The sequence below is a fragment of the Ursus maritimus genome, unplaced genomic scaffold (assembly GCF_017311325.1).
Source record: "Ursus maritimus isolate PB19 unplaced genomic scaffold, ASM1731132v1 scaffold_7, whole genome shotgun sequence".
In the NCBI taxonomy this organism is placed as follows: domain Eukaryota; kingdom Metazoa; phylum Chordata; class Mammalia; order Carnivora; family Ursidae; genus Ursus; species Ursus maritimus.
This window is the reverse complement of record NW_024426885.1, coordinates 27716258-27737733: the sequence shown is the minus strand read 5'-3', so window position 1 is coordinate 27737733 and position 21476 is coordinate 27716258. Positions and strand designations below refer to the sequence as shown.

The 21476-nt window shown below is 39.2% G+C and overlaps 1 protein-coding gene and 1 long non-coding RNA gene across 3 annotated transcripts in view; one reads left to right on the top strand and one right to left on the bottom strand.

Annotated features, from left to right (window-relative positions):
* LOC121099739 overlaps nt 1-15743 on the bottom strand; it is a 106450-nt gene extending 90707 nt beyond the window's left edge. For both annotated transcript variants that reach the window (XR_005833184.1, XR_572303.2), the window contains exons 1-3: nt 15686-15743; nt 11018-11128; nt 847-946 (exon numbers count right to left, since the gene is read on the bottom strand). This is a non-coding gene — a long non-coding RNA (uncharacterized LOC121099739). The remainder of the gene's footprint in view (nt 1-846; nt 947-11017; nt 11129-15685) is intronic.
* Nucleotides 15744-20688: 4945 nt separating this feature from the next.
* The window catches only part of WNT8B (Wnt family member 8B), an 11292-nt gene continuing 10504 nt past the window's right edge, over nt 20689-21476 (top strand). Inside the window, exon 1 of the mRNA XM_008686438.2 lies at nt 20689-20711. Coding sequence (XP_008684660.2) covers nt 20689-20711 — 23 coding nt within the window. The remainder of the gene's footprint in view (nt 20712-21476) is intronic.

Genomic DNA, 21476 nt, shown 5'->3' with positions numbered 1-21476 from the left:
GGATAAAGAAAAGGTGGTACATAAACACAATGGAATATTACTCAGCCATCAAAAACAATGAGATCTTGCCATTTGCAATGTGGATGGAGCTAGAGAGTATTATGCTAAGTGAAATAAGTCGTGAAAAAAAGACAAATACCACATATTTTCACTCATATGTTTAATTTAAGAAACAAAACACAGATGAACAAAGAGGCAAAAAAGAGAGAGGCAAACCAAGAAAGACTCTTAACTACAGAAAACAAACTAATGGTGACCAAAGGGGAGGTGGGGGGGATGGGTGAAACAGGTGATAAGGATTAAGGAGCACACGTGTTGTGATGAGAACAAGGTGTTGTATATTAAGTGTTGACTCACTATGTTGTACACCTGACCCTAATATTACACTGTGTTAACTGGAATTTAAATAAAAACTTAACAAAAAAGAAAAGAAAAAGGAAATCAACCAATATAATTCATGTATTTTTTTATATAACAGAAAGATAGCATGTTTATTCACTAGATGGATAAAATGTATAGGATAAAATTCAACATCAATTCATAACTTTTAAGAATCTCTTATAAAACTAGGATATGTGGGAACTTTATCTGATAAAGCCTCTACAAAAGCTCCCTGTATCAGGTATCCATCACTGCATGACAAATTGCCCCAAAGCTTAATGGCTTAACACAATAATAAACATTTGTGTTCTCACACACTTTCTGTGGGTCAGAAATTAGGAGCAGTTTAGCTGGGCGGCTCTAGCTTAGAGTTTCTTAGGAAACCCTAAGAACATTGGTCAGTACTGCAGTTGTCTGAAGGCAGGATGGGGACTGAAGGACCCTCTTCCAAGGTGCCTTACTCACAGAGCTGGCAAATTGGTGCTGGCTGCTGGCAGGAGGCCTCTCTGTCACATCGATGCCACACAGGGCTGCATCAGTATGCTCCCAACACAGCATCTAGCTTCTGAAACAGAGCAAAGGGAAACAACAGTGTCTATTATAACCTAGTCTCAGAAGTCAAACGGCCATTTCCTCAGTATCCTATGACACAGGTCAGCCCTGTTCAGGGTTGAGGTGTGCATATCATTAGATGAAGATTGTTTGGGGGCAACCTTGGGGAATGATTATCACAACACCATGCTGAGTATCTTATTTTATGGTATCTTTATTTTATCTTACTTTAATTTCATGAACAGGACAAAGGTTGCCATTACCACACTTCTATTCAACATTGGACTAGAGGACTTAGCTGACACAGAAAAACAAGAAAAAGAAACAAAAGGAAGAAACAGTCACTGTTTTCAGACCATATAGATGTGTTAGCATAGAAAAAGGCAAATCATATATATATATACCACAAAACATGGGAATTAAGGAGAATAATGTTTCTGGATACAAAGCCAATGCATAAAAATTGGCTGAATTTTTATATATCAGCAACAATCAGTTAGAAAATGAAACTTTAAAAAATGATTTCTGTTACAGTGGCATAAAAAATATGAAGTACTTGGTGGTAAACCTAACAAAATACATCTATGACCTTGATGGAAAATATTATAAAACTTCACCGAAAAGCATTATAGAAGACCTGAGTAAATGGAGGGCTTTATCATAGTTGTGGACTGGAAGACTTAGTGTTAGGAAAATGCCAGTTCTCCCCAAATTGATGTGCAGATCTGATAAATTCCAATCAAAATCCTGCAAGTGTTTTGGGAGGAGGGAAGAACCAACAAGGCGATTCTGAAGAACTAGATGGAGGGGCTTGCCATACAACATATAAGGAATTATTATAAATCTCTAATAATTAAAAATGTATCTTACTGATTTAGAGACAAACAATGTAACTGATGAAATAAAATAGCCCATGCATAAATGGAACCTTGGCTTATGATAGAGCTGATAGTAAAGAGCCATGGAAAGGATGATAGCTTTTTTGATAAATGGTAATTGGTTACAGATGAAAAATAACTAAATAACTACCTTGCCTCATACGCAAAAATCCATTCTAAGCGAAGCTGGAAGCTAATGTCAAGAGTAAACTATAACATTTTTAGAACACAACATCAAAGACTATCTCTACAAGTGATGGGTAGGAAAGGATTTCTTAAACAAGACACAAAAGTCGCAAGTTAATAATAATAATAAATGTGTTTGAATCTCAGATGCCAACAATTCTACAATGCACCATTATATTAAGAAAGGAAAAACATTGCCATTTAAATTGTGGACAATGTTTTCTTACTACTTAGAATTTTTAATCTTACACTACTATAAACTTATTTTTTAATTTTTTAAAGATTTTATATGCATGCATAAGAAAGAAAATTTGAGGGAAATAAACTTGTCAAAATAGTCCTAAAATGTTTTCATATTCAGAGCCTGAATCTTAGAAATAGTTTTTGTTCCATTATTGACAGCTGTGTTTTCCACCCAGCAGCATGCTCTACCAGCAGGAACCCTGGGGATGACTGCTGCTCCTTCTTTTTTTTTTTTTAATTGAAGAGTATTTTGCTATGAAATTGGATATTTATTTAATAAGATCTGTTTTCGATGTGGACTTGTCTCTGCAATTAGCTGTGAAGAGTTTGTTGTGCCAGTCTTTGGGTCGTTTTCTGAGTTATTGACACTGATGTAACTGGTGTTATCTAGTTGTGTCAGTAGGACAGGTGAGCTTAGGGTCCTCCTACTCTGCCATCTTCCAGGAAGTCTGAAATGCTTCTTCAAGAGTGCTCCACACCATCTTCAGGATTTTCTCCCAAGCCACCGGCACCTATTTTGCAAATTTTGATATAACACTTCATTGATTTACGAGGAATTGTCATCAGAGTATTTCAGACAATAACCAGGATTTATAGTCATTTTCTGCATAGTCTTTAAATAGTCTGTTGTTTGATGCGGAGCCTGGATGGCTCAGTTGGTTAAGCATCCAACTCTTGATCTCAAGCTCAGGTCATGATCTCAGGGTCATGAGATAGAGCCCAGTGATGGGCTTCCTACTGGACATGGAGCCCGCTTAAAATTCTTTCTCTCCCTTTCCCTTTGCCACTCGCTCCTCTCCCTTTTTCTCTCCCTCTCTTAAAAAAAAACAAACAACAACAACAAAAAAAAAAAACAGCAGGGGAAAAAAAAAAAAAACACAACCAAAGTCTGTTGTTTGAAATGTCAAAGAATCGCAGTTGTCCAGTATGAGATCAGGAGTCACAACCAGGTCCCTGGATGGGCAGGTGAGAACGATGACATCATGACTTGTTGCCTGGCTGGCTGGCAGACATGGAAGACCCATCAATTGCAAGAAATCCTGTATTAGTTTCCTACGGCTCCCATCACAAATTACCACCGCTGTGGGTCTTAAAACAAGGCACATTTATTCTTTTATTTCTGGAGGCTAGAAGTCTGCGAGCAGTTTCATCAGGCCAAAAGCAAGTGTGGGCAGGGCCATGTTCCCTCCAAAGGCTCTAGGAGAGAATCTCTTTCCTTGCCTTTTCCATTTTCCAGAGCTGCATTCCTTAGCTCACAGCCTCATCCTCCCTCTTCAAAGCCCAGCTGCAGAGCATCTTCAAATTTCTCTGTACTTTCATTGTCCTGTCACACCTTCTCCCTTCTGTCACTGCAATCAAATTTCCCTCTGCCTTGTCCTTATAAGGACACTGGCGATTACATTTTTGGGCTCTCCCAGATAATCCAGGGTAATCTCTCCATCTCAGAATCCTTAATTTAATCACGCTTGCAAAGTAACGTTAACCATATAAGGTAACAGTCACAAGTTCCAGGGTTTCAGACATGGGTGTCTTTAGAGGACACTATGCAGCCTACCACAGATGATAAATGTGAAAAAAATATGCATCTATGAATTGATGAGATATGATAATATCAACAATGGCTAATTTGCTTTTGGGGCGCCTGGGTGGTGCAGTTGGTTGAGCATCTGACCTTTGGTTTTGGCTTAGGTCATAATCTCAGGGTTGTGGAATCCAGCCCCGCGTCAGGCTCTGTGCTCAGTGCCCAGAGTCTACTTGAGAATCTCTCTCTCTCTCCCTCTGCCCCTCTCACTTGTGCTCTCTCTCTAAATAAGTAAGTAAATAAATAAATCTTTTAAAAAATAGCTAATTTGCTTTCCTGTGACAAGAGCTGTCCTATGAGCTTCACATATAATTACTTTATTTGTTAAGTTCAACACATAAGACTATCTTTACAACCTAGGGTAAGGAAGGATATCTTAAATAAGATAGAAGCATGAACCATAAATGGAATGATAGTAATAGTTACATGAATAAATTATATCAGTAGTAATACTAAGTTATTACACTTGGTTAATTATAACATTAAAATTAAGAAGTCCTATTAATTAAAAGGCACTATATAGAAAGTGAGAAAACATACCACAAACTTGGAGGAGATATTTGCTATGCATACAGCCGACAAAAGTTTAATGTCCAAGGTCTATAAAGAATTTATATGTATCATTAAAAGAGGAAAGACAATCTAATAGAAAAAGTAGGTGAAAGACTTGAACGTACACATCATAAAGTGCCTAAAGGGATGCAAAATGCTAATTGGGAGTGTTAATTATCACAATTGTTTTGGAACATAATTTAACATCATCTTGTAAAACAGAAGATGCACTAACCCTATGATCACAAATTCCACCTTAGGTATATACACTAAAGAAACTGTTGGGACATGCGTACCAAAACACACGTGTAAGAATATTCACAGCACCACTGTTAAATACTAGCAAAAGGTCTGACACAACCCAAATACTATCAACAGTAAAATAATCCTTCTGGTATTCAAATTTTATGACACACGTCTGCTTATCACCCTTTGGTGGTTTCCAGTTGCCTTCGGGATAAAATCCAGACTCCTCAGCCCCACCTGCATCCTACCTAATGCTCTGGCCTTCCTTCTATCTCCGTGTCACCCACATTGCAGCCACAGAGAACTACCCATAGTTCTCCACATGTACCCCGTTGCTTCACAGATTTGTTATTCCTTCTGTGTGGAACCCCCTTCCTCCTTGTGACTACTGATGAACTCTTATTTATTTTTTGGACTCCCCCCACTCTTTACATATGCTCAGAAGCCTGTCTGCTCTCCCCCGTTTCTTTAGGTACCTGGCCGCTGTGCTCCCATAGTGCTTCATGCACTTTCTCCTCTTAACACTTCTGGGTGTTTACTGGTCTGTTTCTTCCAGACTATCAATGTGGTAGCGGACTTCTCTATCATTATAATTCAGGGTCTTACCCAGGGCTTGAGGCATCATAGACCATTAAGTTTTTGCCAATTAAATATAGAGACAAATGAACATTTCTATGTTTTCTCAGGAAAAAGTACAACAAAGCGAATGCAACACTATCAAAGGTTTAAGTAGGGATTTAAAAATGCAGCAGAGCGTTAGGACATTAATTATCATTTAAGAGTTTACCACTCGGGCGCCTGGGTGGCTCAGTGGGTTGATTTTGGCTCAGGTCATGATCTCCGGGTTGTGGGATCAAGCCCTGAGTTTGCCTCTGCACTCAGCAAGGTGTCTGCTTGAGATTCTCTCTCTTCCTCTCCCTTTGCCCCTCCCCCTGCTCTCGCTCTCTGTCCTTCAAATAAATGAATAAAATATTTTTTAAAAAAAGAGTTTACCAAGTAGAGTCATTAGTATATTGCTTTTTTGCCCTGTGTCTTTATTTCCACATTTTTAGGTCTAAAAGAATATTAGCAAGCAAACTTCTTATCTTCAGATAAACTGGGTAGAAGAAGATTTAGAAATTTGATTGTAAAATGCTTTGATATATCAACTGTTGGTATAAAATTCCAGGAAACCTAAAAACATCTTGTTTTCAAATATCTATAATATTAAAAGTTATTAAATAATGTAATATAGTTCATTTCTAGAGGAATTATGCAAGTGTAGTTTATTTTTACACAGAACCCTCTATTTGAGGACATCAAGAGGAAATTCCATTCGTAGGATTTAGAGTAGGTGAGCAATTGAGAAAATTATATAAACTTCAAAGTTGCTAAGAGACAAGATCTTAACTGTTATCACCACGAGGAAGAAGTGATAATTATGTGACGTGACAGAGGTGTTAGCTAACACTACAATGGTAATCATATTGTAATGTATCAGACCAACACATTGTACACTTTAAACTTACACAAGGTTATATGTCAATTATATCTCAGTTTTTAAAATGGAATATAAAAACCCATAACAAACAAACAAACAAACCAGAAACAAACTCAGGAATACAGAGAACAAACTGGTGGTTGTCAGAGGGGAGGGGAGTGGGGGGATGAGTCAAATAGGTGAAGGGGATTAGGAAGTATGAAAAGAAACAAAACAAAACAAAACCAGAAGGTTATGAAGTTGAAAACAAACACAAAGTACTATGGAACTAATAAATTTATATATAACCCATCGTACCTAAGACATTGAGATAACACTATTCTCCAGTATCAAGGTGATTAAAGCAGCAACACTTAGAGAAAAATAAAATAAAATATAACCATGAAAAAAAAACCAGCAAAAATAAGTCCAAATTGGACTAAATTTAATAGTTGCCAATTCTTTTGCTAAGCTGAAAACAAACCAAATATTCCTCAAAATAAGAGTGCTGACAATTTATACAATCTTGCTCCTTGAAAAAAAAGAGAGGGATCTTTAGGCCCTAATATAGAAAGCTGCATAATATATTATTGAATGAGAAAAGCAACTTGCAAAATATAATCTATATAATCCCATTTTGATGAAAATTTTATATATATATTTATATTCATATATGTATATTTTAGAACCTATAAGATCATCAAAAACTTAACAGTTGTTATACTGGAGTGCAGAGAAGGAGGTGGGTCATCAAAGAGGATTTGCACTTTTATGTATTTTTGTCATGTTTAAGGTTTTACAATGAGAATGCATTAATTTTGTACAAAAGATAAGGGTATTAAATTTTCCCTTTGTGGGAAAAAATTCTGAGGTGGTGGGGGCATGCATCAAGAACTTGTTGTTTTTTTTTTTAAAAGATTTTATTTATTTGACAGAGATAGCGACAGCCAGTGAGAGAGGGAACACAAGCAGGGGGAGTGGGAGAGGAAGAAGCAGGCTCCCAGCGGAGGAGCCCGATGTGGGGCTCGATCCCAGAATGCCGGGATCATGCCCTGAGCTGAAGGCAGACGCTTAACGACTGAGCCACCCAGGCACCCCAGAAAGTTGTTTTAAATTAACTTTTTTTTCACATAAAAATTGCGCAAGTCTGTTCTACCTCCTGTAAGTTTTTTCTATCCCTTGGGAATTAATTCCCTGGTCAAGTAAATGGAAAGAACTTTGTCCCTATTTTTGTCAGGGAAGAAGTCAAGATTGAAATTCAGGAGTCATTACTCTTTACCTTCCTAGGACTTGACATTAGGTCTTAAATAGACTTGGCCCCTTCCTTCCTTCTTTCCTTCCTTCCTTCCTTCCTTCCTTCCTTCCTTCCTTCCTTCCTTTCCTTCCTTCTTTCCTGCCTTCCTGCCGTCCTGCCTTCCTTCCCTCCTTTCTTTCTCAGCTTTATTTATTTATTTTAGAGAGAGAGAGAACAAGTTGGGGGAGGGAACAGAGGGAGAGGGGAAGCAGACTCCCCGCTGAGCCAAGAAATGCAGGGTTCTATCCCAGAAATCCAAAATCATTACCTGAGCCTAAACGGAAAGTCAGAGGCTTGAGCTCAAACTGAGAGTCAGACAAGTCAGACACAACCAACTGAGCCACCCAGGTGCCCCTGGCTGCTCCCTTTCTGAATGACAAAGGACAGAAAGATCTAGGAGGGTACAAACTTTTAGTTGTAAGATGCATAAGTTCTGGGGATCTAATGTACAGCATGGTGACTATAGTTAATAATACTGTATTCTGTCCTTGAAATTTGCTAAGACAGCAGATCTGAAATTTTCTCACCACACACACACACACACACACACACACACACACACACAGTAATCATGTGAGGTGATAGATGTATGAATTAACTTGATTGTGGTAATCATTTCACAATATTATATATATATATATATATATATATATATCAAAACATCACATTGTACACCTTAAATTTATACAATTTTTATTTGTTAATCATACCTCAATAAAGGTGAGGGGGAAAGAAGAGAGAACGAAGGACCTAAAGTTGAGTGAGAGTCAAAACCTACCAAGCTTATGTCACACTTAGGAATCCCAAATAAAGGCCTGGTCTGGAAGATTCCAGGTGGACAACAAAGTCAGTCAAAATATTCAGGTCAAAAGCCCTCAATCATCCAGCCTGAATAATTTGACAATCTGATAATTTTTTATTTTCCAGGGAGTTTGCCAGCGTAGATCTGGCTGGAAAGGGTTCTGAAGAGTGAGCAACAAGGATAAAAGGAAGAGAACAAAGACGGACCACTGCCTCTGGGAGCCTTCAGGAAAGGTGATGTGGATGCCAAAGCAGGAGATATGGCCATGTGGAAGTAAGTTGGGGGCCCTTTGAGGACCCCAGTACTGTGACTGAGGTGACCCTTCCTCTCTAGTGGACAAAAGGAACAGCAACTCAGAGATGTGTAAGCAAGAAGCTTCAGTGTCCTACTTGCTTCACCACCAGAGTTTTAAAAGGGTAGGGTTTTGACTTCCTACTGAAATCTCAACCCTTCCTTTGAAGTTCAAATTCTACCTTTTTTAGAAAACCTTCCCTAAATAAGCCTATATGATTTATAGTCAGTTTGAAGCAACTTAACACCTTATTAAATTACATTCTTATATTACCTCCTTGCTGGGCTGTAAATGTCTCTAGGGCAGAAATCATGTTTTGTCTTTTTAAAATGTCCATGACGCCTAGGGTAGGGTTGAGAATGTAATAGGTGTTCAACAAGTAAGTGTTCCATGGAAAAGTTGAAAAGAAGAAACCATCAGGTTCCCTAAAATAGCCTAAGCTTCTTTCTAACTTACAGAGGTGGTTGGGTTGAATTCCCACATTCTCAAATCAGAGGGCTGAGGTTCACCCAGTACATGGTATATTTTTCTCTGAAGAAAGCTACTCTGAATGCAGATTAAGTCTCGAAGCCCTACAAAGGACAACCGGGAAAGCACAGTGCCTTCTAAATCCCCTTGGGGACCAGGCTCTCCTCTCTGTGTGTCTGAGTCTGCGGGTGAGTGTGCATGGGTGGGGGAGGTTGTGGTGGGGCCGGAGGGCATAGGCAAGAGGGAGGAGAGAAACCCCAAGCGGTGATTATGTGGAGGGGATTTGCTATGTCTCTTTTCCTCCCCCCCTTCTTTCTTTGTCCTCTTTCTCCGTGTTCCTCTCTTTGTCCCCTTTTCCTCGTCTCCTTCTTCTGCATTTGTCTGGGAGGATCCTGGAGTGTTCTTTTGATCGACTCAATCTTTCTCTGGCACTTGAGTTCTGATTGGCTGAAGGACTTAGAAGGGGAAAAAAAACTTTAATTAAGTAGATAATCTCTTCTTTGGAAGTTTGGCAGCTCCATTTCACCTCTCCCTAACTCTGTTTGGGATCGCTTACACACCACTGAAGTTGGGACTTGAGGAGAATTCCATCCCACTACCACTGAGGGGGTCTATTTCCCCATCTTGTCTGTCTCCCAAGTTTTTAGAATTTTCTATTTCTGTTGCTCCAGAGGATTATGTTGCTTATGAAGCCTTCTGTGTGCATCTTCCTTTTCACCTGTATCCTCCGACCCAGCAATACCTGGTAAGTAACCTGGACTCCTACCTGGAGCTGGGACTAGGTAAATGTATGTAATATATGGGAGAGAGCTCTTTTCATCACCCGGAATGTAGGAAGATTTAGGGTCTCTCCTAGGAAAAACTGTTCTATGGAGTAGGGGCTCTTCCTAAATTTAGGGCTGATTTCAGTAAATCTCTAGGACTCTGACTAATAAAGTAATAGATTTAAAAATAGATTAATAAATTGTCGTACCACAAATATTCTAAGTGGTTTTGGGGGAAATGGACAGTAGCTTTACTCCACCTTTTTTTTTTTTTGGGGATCGAATCCTGATGTCAGCATTGTGGCGAGAAGGAAGGTGGTTCAAAGCAAGTTCTACTGTGTTTGAGTCTGATCTTTGAGGTGAAGGCTGGAGACAAAATGCAATGGGATCTTACTTTGCACTTTCTGACTTAATTTTACTTTTTTCAGAACATTCCAAGTAACTGCTCACATCATCATGTCTTGGAGATAAAAATTAGCTTGATCTGTTGAGTTGGTATTGGGTTAATAAACACGTTTGAAATGAATTATTTTAGAAATCTAAACTTTCTACAAATTTATTTAATGTATACAATTTACAAACATTTCTAAATTGCTCAGAAAATGAGGCAATGTTGGTGAAAGTGCTTTGGAAACTATAAACCACCTCACAAGTGATAGGTGATGTTATTGTCAGTTTCATTTAGCTCTTGGAAACCACATAAAGTATCTATACATTGATATGTTAACAAGTAACTACGCAATGAGATACGAAAGAAAGACCTGGGAAGTGCAGGTTGCTAGGGTGTTTGGAGTTTCTCCCCAGTTGAGATATATAAACTCAGTCTCTTTCTTTATCAGTTTGCATTGTGACCATCTGTTTAACCAAGGTATGAATCCAATTGCTACATAAACTGTTGAGGAAGCAAGGATAGGGATTCTTTGCTGAAATCAGCTTCCTGTGCCAAGAACGTATTCTTATCATGAACGAGTATTATGCCATCTTTATTAGAGAGTTGGTAAGAAATATGCTAAATTTATGCAATGATTTGCAAGTTAAGGCAATCACTGGCAACACTTCCAATTACAAAATGAACCACCAAATAATTGGTCAATTCTTAACTGGTATTTTAATTAAATATTTCACGTTCAAAAAAAAAAAGTCTCTCTTTTTTCCCCCTCATGAGAACAAAAAGACAAAAGGGAGCGGAGACTATTTCAGAGCATTTCTACTGATGTTCATGGTATTCTTCAGCTGATTCAGTATCAGCAAAAGAGAAACACGAGATTCCTTTCCCCAGTCACCAGGGCAGTGTGAAGAATTGTTCTATAAAAAATACCTTTACTGTGTGTTCCTTCCCTGCTGGAGGGGGTCATGTTCATTTCATTCTGATACTGACACAGCCACACTGAAAGGTGGCTGGGTTGCTTGTCTGTCCAAATTCAAGTGTCTGGATTCAAAAAGAGAAAGGAAAAAAGAGATGTGAAAGAAAGTTCTAATTTAAAAACACAGTTTAAGAACCCCTTCTTGCTTTGCCTGACTTTGAGGAGAAAACGTACAAATCTCCTGTATAATGCAATTAGATTTTAATTGCTTTTTCTCTATAAGCCCCAATTTGAATTAAACATGTACACTTTGCCAAGAGGCTGTTTTTGGTAGCATTTGAAGAGTGATTTTTAAATTTAACATTAAATCTTGATTATTCTTATAATGGAACTATCAGGGTTCTGCATAAGGTCATCTTCCCCTTTGTGCCATGCAGAGAAATTTGACCAACCACAGCCTTTCAGATATTTCTCTTAATACTTCATTATCAACCTTTTATGTAAGGACCTCAAAAGCATTTAACAAATAGAGAACCACAATTTCTGCTTGGCTGTTCAATTGTAGGCTTGCCTGAAATTACTGTCAAAAAAGTCCATCAACAGAAGCTCCTGGGCTTGAAAGGAGGAAATAAAGATGATACTCACTTACAACATGCAGTTTTACTAGGGTTCTCAAGGCAAGATGCGTGGAAATTTTTTTTAAAAAAGGATTCTCCACCATTTCTTCTTGTTGGGACAATTCTGAGAATTATCCTTTAGTAACTTAAGGAAAATCTTTTCTTTGACTCTGTTTTCTTTAATGCCAATGGCTCCCAAAAAAGAGAATGGGAACGTGTGATACAGCCAAGCAGATAGTGATGCTTATAATGGTGGCCAGAGGTCAGCCAATTTGACTTTTTATTTCCAGTATACTTACCCATCTGGCATGAATAGGACTAGAACACGTTTTTCCTTAACTGTTGCCTTCATTTTACTTCAAATGATCATTACTCATAATGATCCAAGGTTTTGCCCAGTTCTGTCCATTTCTCCTCTCTCTCTCTCTCTCTCTCGCTCTCCCCCCTCCACCCGCCCAACTTGATGACAAAATCAGAAAGATGCACTGGAACACAGAGGTAAACTATGGCTCTGCTCTCATTCTTTCCAGAGGATTTAAACAGTCAGTTTCTTTTCTGCAGTAGAGCAAGAATTTATCGAAAATCTTTTTTAAGGCAACTTTTGAAATACACCATTCCTTGGTTTGCTACATTTATGTATTTAAAGTACCCTTTCTATGACCTTTCTATGAATTTCTATGGAATTTCATCTGATAATGACTTTCAGAACCCCTGATCAGCAAGGGCTTCAGGGAGTATAGGGGGGTTGTCTTGCATCCATACTCTCCCCAAGCATCATCTATAGATAAAATTATTCTCCACAAACATGTGCTACTATCTTTCAAATATATATTATGAACAATAAAAGTACACACTTAAAATTACTGACTTAATGATAATTTGTTGTCATGTTAAGTTTCTGTTAAGTTTTTCCACTAACAGATAGAAAAAGAACAAGTGCAATCAAGTGAGGTTGCATTAAACTTTGTTACATTAAAAAGAAATTCTCATCCTCAGGGAGGCTGGGAATCTCTGGAGTTAGGGAAATAAAAGGTAAGTGCAAATTGCTCTGGAATCTGGAAAATGATATGCCAATATCAGAGAGTCACATATCAATAGCTTCACTGATCAATAAAAAAATTCATAGCCCATGAAAAAACTTGGGCTCCATGGGGTAACTCTGAGGGAGATTAGGTCAGTAGCTGCACTGTTGGAGGTCCTTCTAAGGGCTTGAGACATGATCACAGAAGTTTAATCCCCGGTTTTGTCATTGATTTGTCAACAACTTGAGCCCTACATTTTTGCTTTCAGAGTCTCTATACTTCCTGCCATGAATAAAAATAACAGTTAGCTAATAATAATAATTAATTTGTTAATGATATTTATTATCATCATCATCATCATTTACGAAGGCTAAGAGGTCCTGGGAAGAGACACTTCATTATAGCTTTTCTTACAAAACCAGTTTGTATAAATAAGGCAGATGCTCCGGGATGCACTTTTATTTTGTGCGTGTGGATGATAATATGACAGAAAGAAGGATCTCCTTTTTGTGATTTATATAAATAAAGATATTTTAAAAAGGATCAGAAGAAAAGGAGTTTCAATCCAAACCCTCTCTCTTCCATGGAAAGAGTTTATTTTTTTCTCTTTTTCCCAGCTGGGACAATTGGTTTAATGTTATATATTGGGCAATGCTATTCTCTCTTGGGACTATAAATACAAATCCCTTTTTCTTGGGCTCCATTTACTCTTAGCTTTTTTCTTTTCCAACTGTTATGATCAAGTTCTCTTAATCTGCTGGATGTTAACTATTATTAAAATCAGTTAGGACATTTAGAAAGGATTTTATTTGTTCACATTTTGGGCGAAATGTTTTTTGGCTAAAAGATTCCAAAGATTCCACTAGAACCTTGCCATCTGCTCATCTTTGAAGAGTTAGTTTAGGTGTTCCCTCCTCCTGGAAGGCATCTCAGGTTAAATTAGCTAACTCTTCTCTCTGCCCCCATTAAATCCAGTGGCAGGTTAAGCCATCATGGCACTTGGTAACTTTTATTGGAATTCTGCTTTTGAATCTGTCTTCTTCACTAGCCCAGAAACTTCTCTGGAATCAGACACCTTGCCTTATTTATCATCGTGTCTCTTATGTGGAAATTAACCACGATCGTAATAATGGGTAACTTGCTATGTAGGCAGGCACTGTTTTAAGTGCTTTACAAATCCTTATACTGATTCTCTGAAGTAGATACTGTGGTCAACTACATTTTACAGGTGAGGAAGCTGAGGCCCAGAGGTCTTAAATAACTTGGCAAGATCACCTAACTTGTAATGATCCAGGTGGAATTTGAACACAGAATACTTGGTTGTTGAGGCCCCAGGTTGAACCACTATGCCCTACTGATGAATGTGTTTTGAGCTGATCTTTGCATGTAAACTATTTTACATAAGGGAAGAACCATGACAGGAAACAAACCTTAATTTAAGCTTAATCTTTTCTTAAGTTCAGAAACTTCCATAAGTAGGTATCAGTTCTCAGAAGTAGAGCTCCTAGTTTAAAAGTAGAAGGTTCCAGGGGCACCTGAGTGGCTCAGCCGGTTAAGTGTCTGCCTTCGGCTTAGGTCATGATCCCAGGGTCCTGGGATCAAGCCCTGTGTTCTGCTCCCTGATCAGCTGAGAGCCTGCTTCTCCCTCTCCATCTGCCTCTCTCTCTCTCTCAAATAAATAAATAAAATCTTAAAAAAGAAAAAGTAGAAGGTTCCATGGTTTACTTAAGTCCTTACTTTTGTATTGCTATAGTCTTCTGAAAAAGGGTAATTTAGGATTAGCTTTGGCTCTGTCCCATATCCTGGGACAAAATCTATCTCAGGAATAATAATAATAATAATGTGAACCAACACTTAGTACATGTTCACTATATAACTGGCCAAAGACACAAAACTTGTTAGTGGTGGGACAGGAATTTGAGTCTACAGCACTCACGGCTTTTCTCCAATAAGCCCTTCTGCTTCAGATAGGACCTTGCTTTGTTTTCCCTGCCCACATTTGTAGCTCAGAAGCCAGAACACTGGACCATGGTCCTTTCTGTGTGGCCATCCTTCTTTCTCCGACACTCTAATTCTTCTGGGAATTTTTAATGATGTTAACAGTAGTCTGATACACATTTCGAAGTCTGGGATTAAGAAACAAAAGTGTCGGGGTGCCCGGGTGGCACAGCGGTTAAGCGTCTGCCTTCGGCTCAGGGCGTGATCCCAGCGTTATGGGATCGAGCCCCACATCAGGCTCCTCCGCTATGAGCCTGCTTCTTCCTCTCCCACTCCCCCTACTTGTGTTCCCTCTCTCGCTGGCTGTCTCTATCTCTGTCAAATAAATAAATAAAATCTTTAAAAAAAAAAAAGAAAGAAAAGTGTGTATCTGACTAGTATTTTTATGTTAAAAAATATTAGTTCTGTTAGCTTAAATTATCTCTTATACTTATTCATCCAACAAATTTTTATTATTTCGTTCTCTTATTTCATTCCTTTCATCTCACTGAAAACTGGCTACAGGCTCTTTGACTTGGGTTACATGTGTAGAGTACCGTCTTTTGCCAAAAACCTCAAATTACCTGTTCTCTTCGATGTAGTGGGCTTGTACTTTTTTGGAGATCATTCAAAAACTGTCTGTACTATCTGTACGGACTCTGATGTGAAGGTTTTATGTATAGCATAAGAAAGCTAGCTCTGACAATATTTTCCTAAGGATAAAGACCCATTTTTGTAGCACATCTTAGGATCTGCAGGAGTCCAAGAATTATTGTGGTGTCCTCCATTTCATTGTTTTTTGTGTAACAGCTTTTAAAGAGACACTTCGAATCTTTAGAGCCCTTTGCCTTCTGATTCCCCTTACAATCAAAGTAATAGCCAGTGGCAAAACCAAATTCCCCAAGATCCCTAATTCAGGCATGTGACAGGGAGATGTAGAGAATAAACAGTGTTGGTCTGGAAGGAAGGAAGGAAGGAAGGAAGGAAGGAAGGAAGGAAGGAAGGAAGGAAGGAAGGAAAGGGAAGAAGGAAAGAAAGAAAAGGAAAGAAAGAAAAAAAGGGGTACCTGAGTGGCTCAGTCGGTTGGGTGTTTGCCTTCGGCTCGGGTCATGAGCTCGGGGTCCTGGGATCAAGCCCTGCCGTCAAGTTCTCTGCTTGGCAGGGAGTCTGCTTCTTGTTCTCCCTCTGTGCGCTCTCTCTCTCAAATAAATAAAATCTTTAAAAAGAAAGAGAGAGAGAGAGAGAGAGAGAAGAGAGAAAGAGAAAGGAAAGAAAGAGGGAAAGAACTTTGTTCTATCTCCATCAGAAAGGCAGAGGAGAATTCATAAGGCTTAGAGAGAGAGGTCAATATAATTTTTCTTAGGATAAACCCTCACTTTGCAGAAAGCAGATTTTTCATTCTAAGTAAAAGACTAGCCTGGGGGAAACTGAGCTTGGTTCACATAAATAACACTCCTCACTGCCTCCCATTGAAATATACCTACACTCGGAGGGCCTCTCAAAAGAAACTACCATTCACTTTGGACAGACTCTCTAGTCTCATTATAAGCCAAACTTTTATGGCTTGTTTTTCTCAATCTTTATTGTAGGCCTTTGTTATTGATCATGTCATTTCTCTGTATGCTTCTTAGGTCAGAGTTATCTCTAAGCCCAGAGCAATCAGACCATAAGGGGATCACTTAAATTCACCATTACCTGGCCAGTCCAAATTCACTTTTGGCTGTTTACTCAACTTCAGCATCCTCTGGAACCAGCACAGTATGAGGCTGTGTTCCAGTCATCTCCATAAGGCCCTGTAAGTGAGCCAGTAGTTCAGTCTTTCTGTACAACTCCATAGACGAAATTCTTAGGTCTTCTAGGCCAAGCTTAAACCATCCTGCCTTGTGAGAAATGTCCTCTTCATTCAAAACTAATTCTCTTTTGCTGCCATAAATCTCAGTTCTTTTCCTTTACTCAAGCTCTTCAGGCTCACCGTTTCTGACTTGAAAGATTCCATTCCACACCAGTAGCCAGGATAATAAATAGTGAACCATATTATCCTGTCTGACATTTCTTCACATTAATCCAAGGTGTCTGGTGGAGCCTATGCTGCATACATTATTGGTTCAGAAGCAGTGTATTGTTTAATTTTATGTTACGGAAAATTTCATTTTTTTCAACAAAGAGAGAGAGAGAACAGCATATAATGAGCCCCCCATAACTCTACTTCAACAGTTATCAACTGCTAGCTCATCTTGCTTCATCTGTACTTCTGTAACATTTTCAGCTGCATATATTTCTCTTTGTCTAAATCTTCTAAATACTACCATGGTTCAAAATTGGAAGAAGAGCAATAGGAAAAGAAATCTCCTATCTTGTGTCTGAGAGATCTAGAGTCAGTGATTAGAGTGAATCTTGGAGAACATATAGATATGGCCAACTGCCCTTGGGGAGAAAAATCAGGAATAAAAATTAGTAAAGAGAGAAAATTCATTTAAATACATATTTGAGTTTATTTCTGCTTGAGTGTGGCTGATTAGCAAAGGCAACAGAAGTGGATACTTGAATCGGATTGAGGACAGAACATTTTTACCATCTATTTAGCTTTAGTTCCATTAAATAGTAAAAAATGATACTAAAGTGTCAAAACCTGTCAATTTTCTCACCTTGAACTGTTCACCTAGTTGTTTTGTAGGATAATTCTTAGAGTTACCTTATACACCTACCTTCTTGATCCTGAAATAAACTGGTATTGTATCCATCAATGCAGTTGAGAACACGAATATTTTCTAAAGTCTATACAACAGGGACCAGAGTAACAAAATCAACAAACAAAACAAAATTCTCTGCCTCCATAATGATCCTGGAAGAGGTTCCTGTAATCCCATGCTTTCTGGGAACAGTGGCTTGGGCTGTTCCTTAGCAGCTTTTGCTTAGAGGCCACAGAACAGAGAAAGAGTACAGCTTATTCCCAGTTAGAGTCCTCATTTAAATGCTAAGTGTTGAAGTGCTTTCTTGTAGTTCAGCGTTTCTCAGCGGAGTCTGCTACAATACATAAAGAAGGAAGGAAATAAGGACAAGGAAAGACAGCCTATCACTTTATAAAATATCCTGGAATACAAATGACATTTTAGTTTCCGAGGAAAAGATGGTCCCTTGAAAATTTGTGATTTGCTCAGGAAAGAATCTGCCTGGGATTGTTTTGCAGAGACCTATAATACACAGTTGTCCCATCAGCTATTACATGGTCTTTGCCAGGAATTATTTGGCACGCGCTGGATTTGAGATAATGTGGGATTTTATTATAAATTTTAATGCTACTAAAACTGCTACTCAAAGTGATGCATCTCTTTAACTTTTTTTTTTTTTTTTAGCTAAGTGGTTTACAAGACTTTTCTTTTTTAATATATTTTAGGGCACTGCATTATAATATGGAAAATTCACATTTATAAAAAACAGTTTGAGAATTATTTATAGGCCTGAATTCCCTTGGAAGAAAGAGACATAGAATAGGGAATAGGACAGAAACTGTACATTCCTTATTTTTTTTTTATACTTATCTTGGAAAAAACCTTCCCTTAGCCCCAATCTGCACTGCGATCATGTCTTTTTTCTTCCTTTCAATGCCATCCTCCCTCAGTGAGTCTACACTGGCGGCTTTCATTTCACAACTGCTCATTTGCTGTGATCTCGCTTCTGTTCCTTTGCTCTACTGAAATAGATCTCTCCACTAATATCACCTTTGTCCCTTCTGGACAAATTTTAAGTAGGAGGCAACTTGTCTTTGAAATTCTGGACATTTCTCTTCCCTTTAAGACTTCAGCTATCTGTGCCGTCTACTTTCTAATCCCTTCCCCTAGCTAAATGGGAAAGAGACTGTTTTCAATTATTTGGACTTTACAATGGATAAGAACTAGTCATGCTGTTCACTCCTTAAAAAATTTTTGCATCTTAAATTTAATTCTTTCTAATCTGTACAGCAAATTGCTCCTAGCTTAAATATCCCTGGGTATTGTCAGATGGGGTAGTGAGAAACTTCAGACCGATGGGAGATTATTTCACAGTCATTCCTAAAGCTTGCCTTCTGTGTCATTGTGTGTGTGCAGATCTCCGTGTGTGCTGCAGAGCGTGTGTTCTGTGGGCCAGATGCCGTAGAGGTGCAGAGAATCACACGGAAACTTGCTCAGAAAGAACTCTCCTTGGGCTCTCCCTGGCCCAAGACATCTAGTGAGTTCTGGGAGGTGAAAAGGGGGCTGTCACACATTCATTCTGAGAGAAGCTGCTTCACTGGCACACTTTCTAGCTACAGCCCCAGGCAGCTCCCCTACTCTGGATCCTCCCCTTAACCTTTCCTGTTCTATCTCTGTGCTAGATCACCAGACAGAGATCTGCATCTGCATTTATTCACTGCCACTTCTTAGTTTCTCTGGGCTATCCCTGAAAGCTGAAGTAGGCCATCTAGAGCTTCCGGACCCAGAGACTTTTTATGGACCTCAAAAGATGAGATTAAAGGGTAGGGAGAAGCCAAACCTATTATTCAAAGACTTGTGAGGAAAGTGAGGGGGGGTGCCAAAAAACAAGGGGATCAGAGTACATTGAGATGAAAGTTTTGGGCCCTGAGAGGAAAAAACTAAATTCTGGAGATTCACATTCAGAATTTTGCTTTTTAAAAATATAGGGGAGGGGGCCACCTGGGTGGCTCAGTCAGTTAAGCATCTGCCTTCAGCTCAGGTCATTATCTCAAGGTCCTGGGATCGAGCCCTGCATCGGGCTCCCTGCTCAGCGGGGAGTTTGCTTCTCCCTCTCCCTCCCCCTCTGCCTCTCACCCCTGCTTGTGCTCTCTCTCTCAAATAAATAAACAAAATCTTTTTTAAAAATCTATACAGGTATACACACACACACACACACACACACACACACACACGTGTGGGGAAGGCAAAAAGGGAACCCTAACTTAAATCTAAGCTACTACGTTAACCATTGGGATTCAAATGTATCAGAGCACACCTGGCAAAGCAGCGCTGGCCTATAAGAAGCTTGCTGCATGGTACTGAGTGCTTCATTGGGAAAGGACTCTCATACTGAGGGGAGGTGGAGTCCAGCACACAAACTTGACCTCGTAACAAGGTCCTGGCCATGCAAAGGAAGAAGTAAGTCTGAAGATAGGATGGTGTTTGGTACTGCTAGTCCTGTGTCCATCTGTGCCCCAGACTATAATCAGGCATGTGTTCTTACCACGGCTGCTAAGCTGCTAACTATACAATGTGATGTGCTACAGACAGCCTCTTGGGCTATGCTAGTTTGGAAAATGCCCCCAAATAGGAAGAAATTGCTGCAGCTAATTGGATAGCAGTTTAAACTGCTCATCCGCAATTAGACATAACTACCAGAGAGGGGGACTTGCAATTTTCTGTGAACTTCCCTAAGGTGGTAAAATAAACTTCTTCAAATGATATCAAATGAAGAGGAGCTTTAAAATTAGGGTGTATGGCTCTATGGATCATAAATGTTAGGTAAGAAAACACAAAGAAACAAAAGAAACTTGGAGACTTTCCAAGAGCTAAAATAGAAGCTACGGCATTTGTATTTGGGTTGATCCAAAGTCCCTCCCCTCCTGTCCCAGCTCCCTGGGAAAAATTTTTGCTGATCGGGCTGATTATGAAATAGGCAATTCAGGAGGCCATACAGCCCATGAGAGAAGCTGCATGATGCTGAAAGCTGTGCGTGTCTGAGGATTTCCAGTGCCCTAGATCAAAGAATTTTGAACTGTGGTTAGATCGTGGCTGATTATAGAAACAGAGGTGTTGCAAGGTTAGAAGATCCACAGGGCAGAGGAGCAATGAGAAAATGAGGGAAAGACCGCAGGACTCTGCTCTAGCATTACCCATAGCTTCAAAACTACAAATGCATCCATATCTAGATGGTTGTTTAACAAGAACTAAAAAAAATATTTAGTAATTAGGAGAATAGTAAGGACTTAGACACACATTGAAATGAAAGGGAAAGAACTGATAAATTCTGACAGGAGAGGAGCTGGGCAGAGGGCAGTGCAAATGGGACAAGAGGACATGATTTAACTAACCAGCCTAGATGGGGGCAAGTGACAGCAGAAGGTATGGTGAAACATTATTGTGAGAGCTAAGAAGGAATGATGGCAAGAGAGAGAGAGAGAGTGATTATTGCTCTCCCAAATTCTTATTGTTGGTAAATTAACTTGGGAGAAGGATGAGATGGCATTAGAAGCTTGTAGGAAAAAGTACAAACCAAAGACTGAATTACAGACTCATTCATGACAGTGGGTTGATGATAAGAATGTGAGGTGGTCTGAGAATATAAAATCATAGCTATGGCATTGAAGACTTCCATGAATGGAGGTAGTTAGCATGTTTCCTAGAGGACAGATGGCCCCTAGACAAACACTCAGAATTTTTGTGGGCACATTCCACTCCCCAAAATATTTTATTCCTGGTATGACAAAGGTAAGCATAAACAGTCAGTTATAATTGCTAGGGGGGAAAAAACTACAGTACCAAGAAAGACTGCAAGGAAGGAAAGAGATCCCCATGATTTTAAAGCTCAGTGCAGTCGGAGACCCAGCCCCTCAAGGCAGTGACCAGAGAGAGCTGTGAGAGCTACCAAAACTGGAAGGTACTCCATCCAGAAACAAAACAAGACAATGTCCACCACTTCGTTACTGTTACAGTTGGAGCAGCCATTGTCTAGAACACTGAAGCAATAATTTAAGCTTTCCAAGCCCTCAAATTATTACTTGGATATTACATGCCTGTTCCCCCTCTGGACCAGTGTTTCTCAAAGTGGACTCTGAGGACCATCTTAGGAATGTGTACACACAGATTCCTACCATATACCCCCCCCCC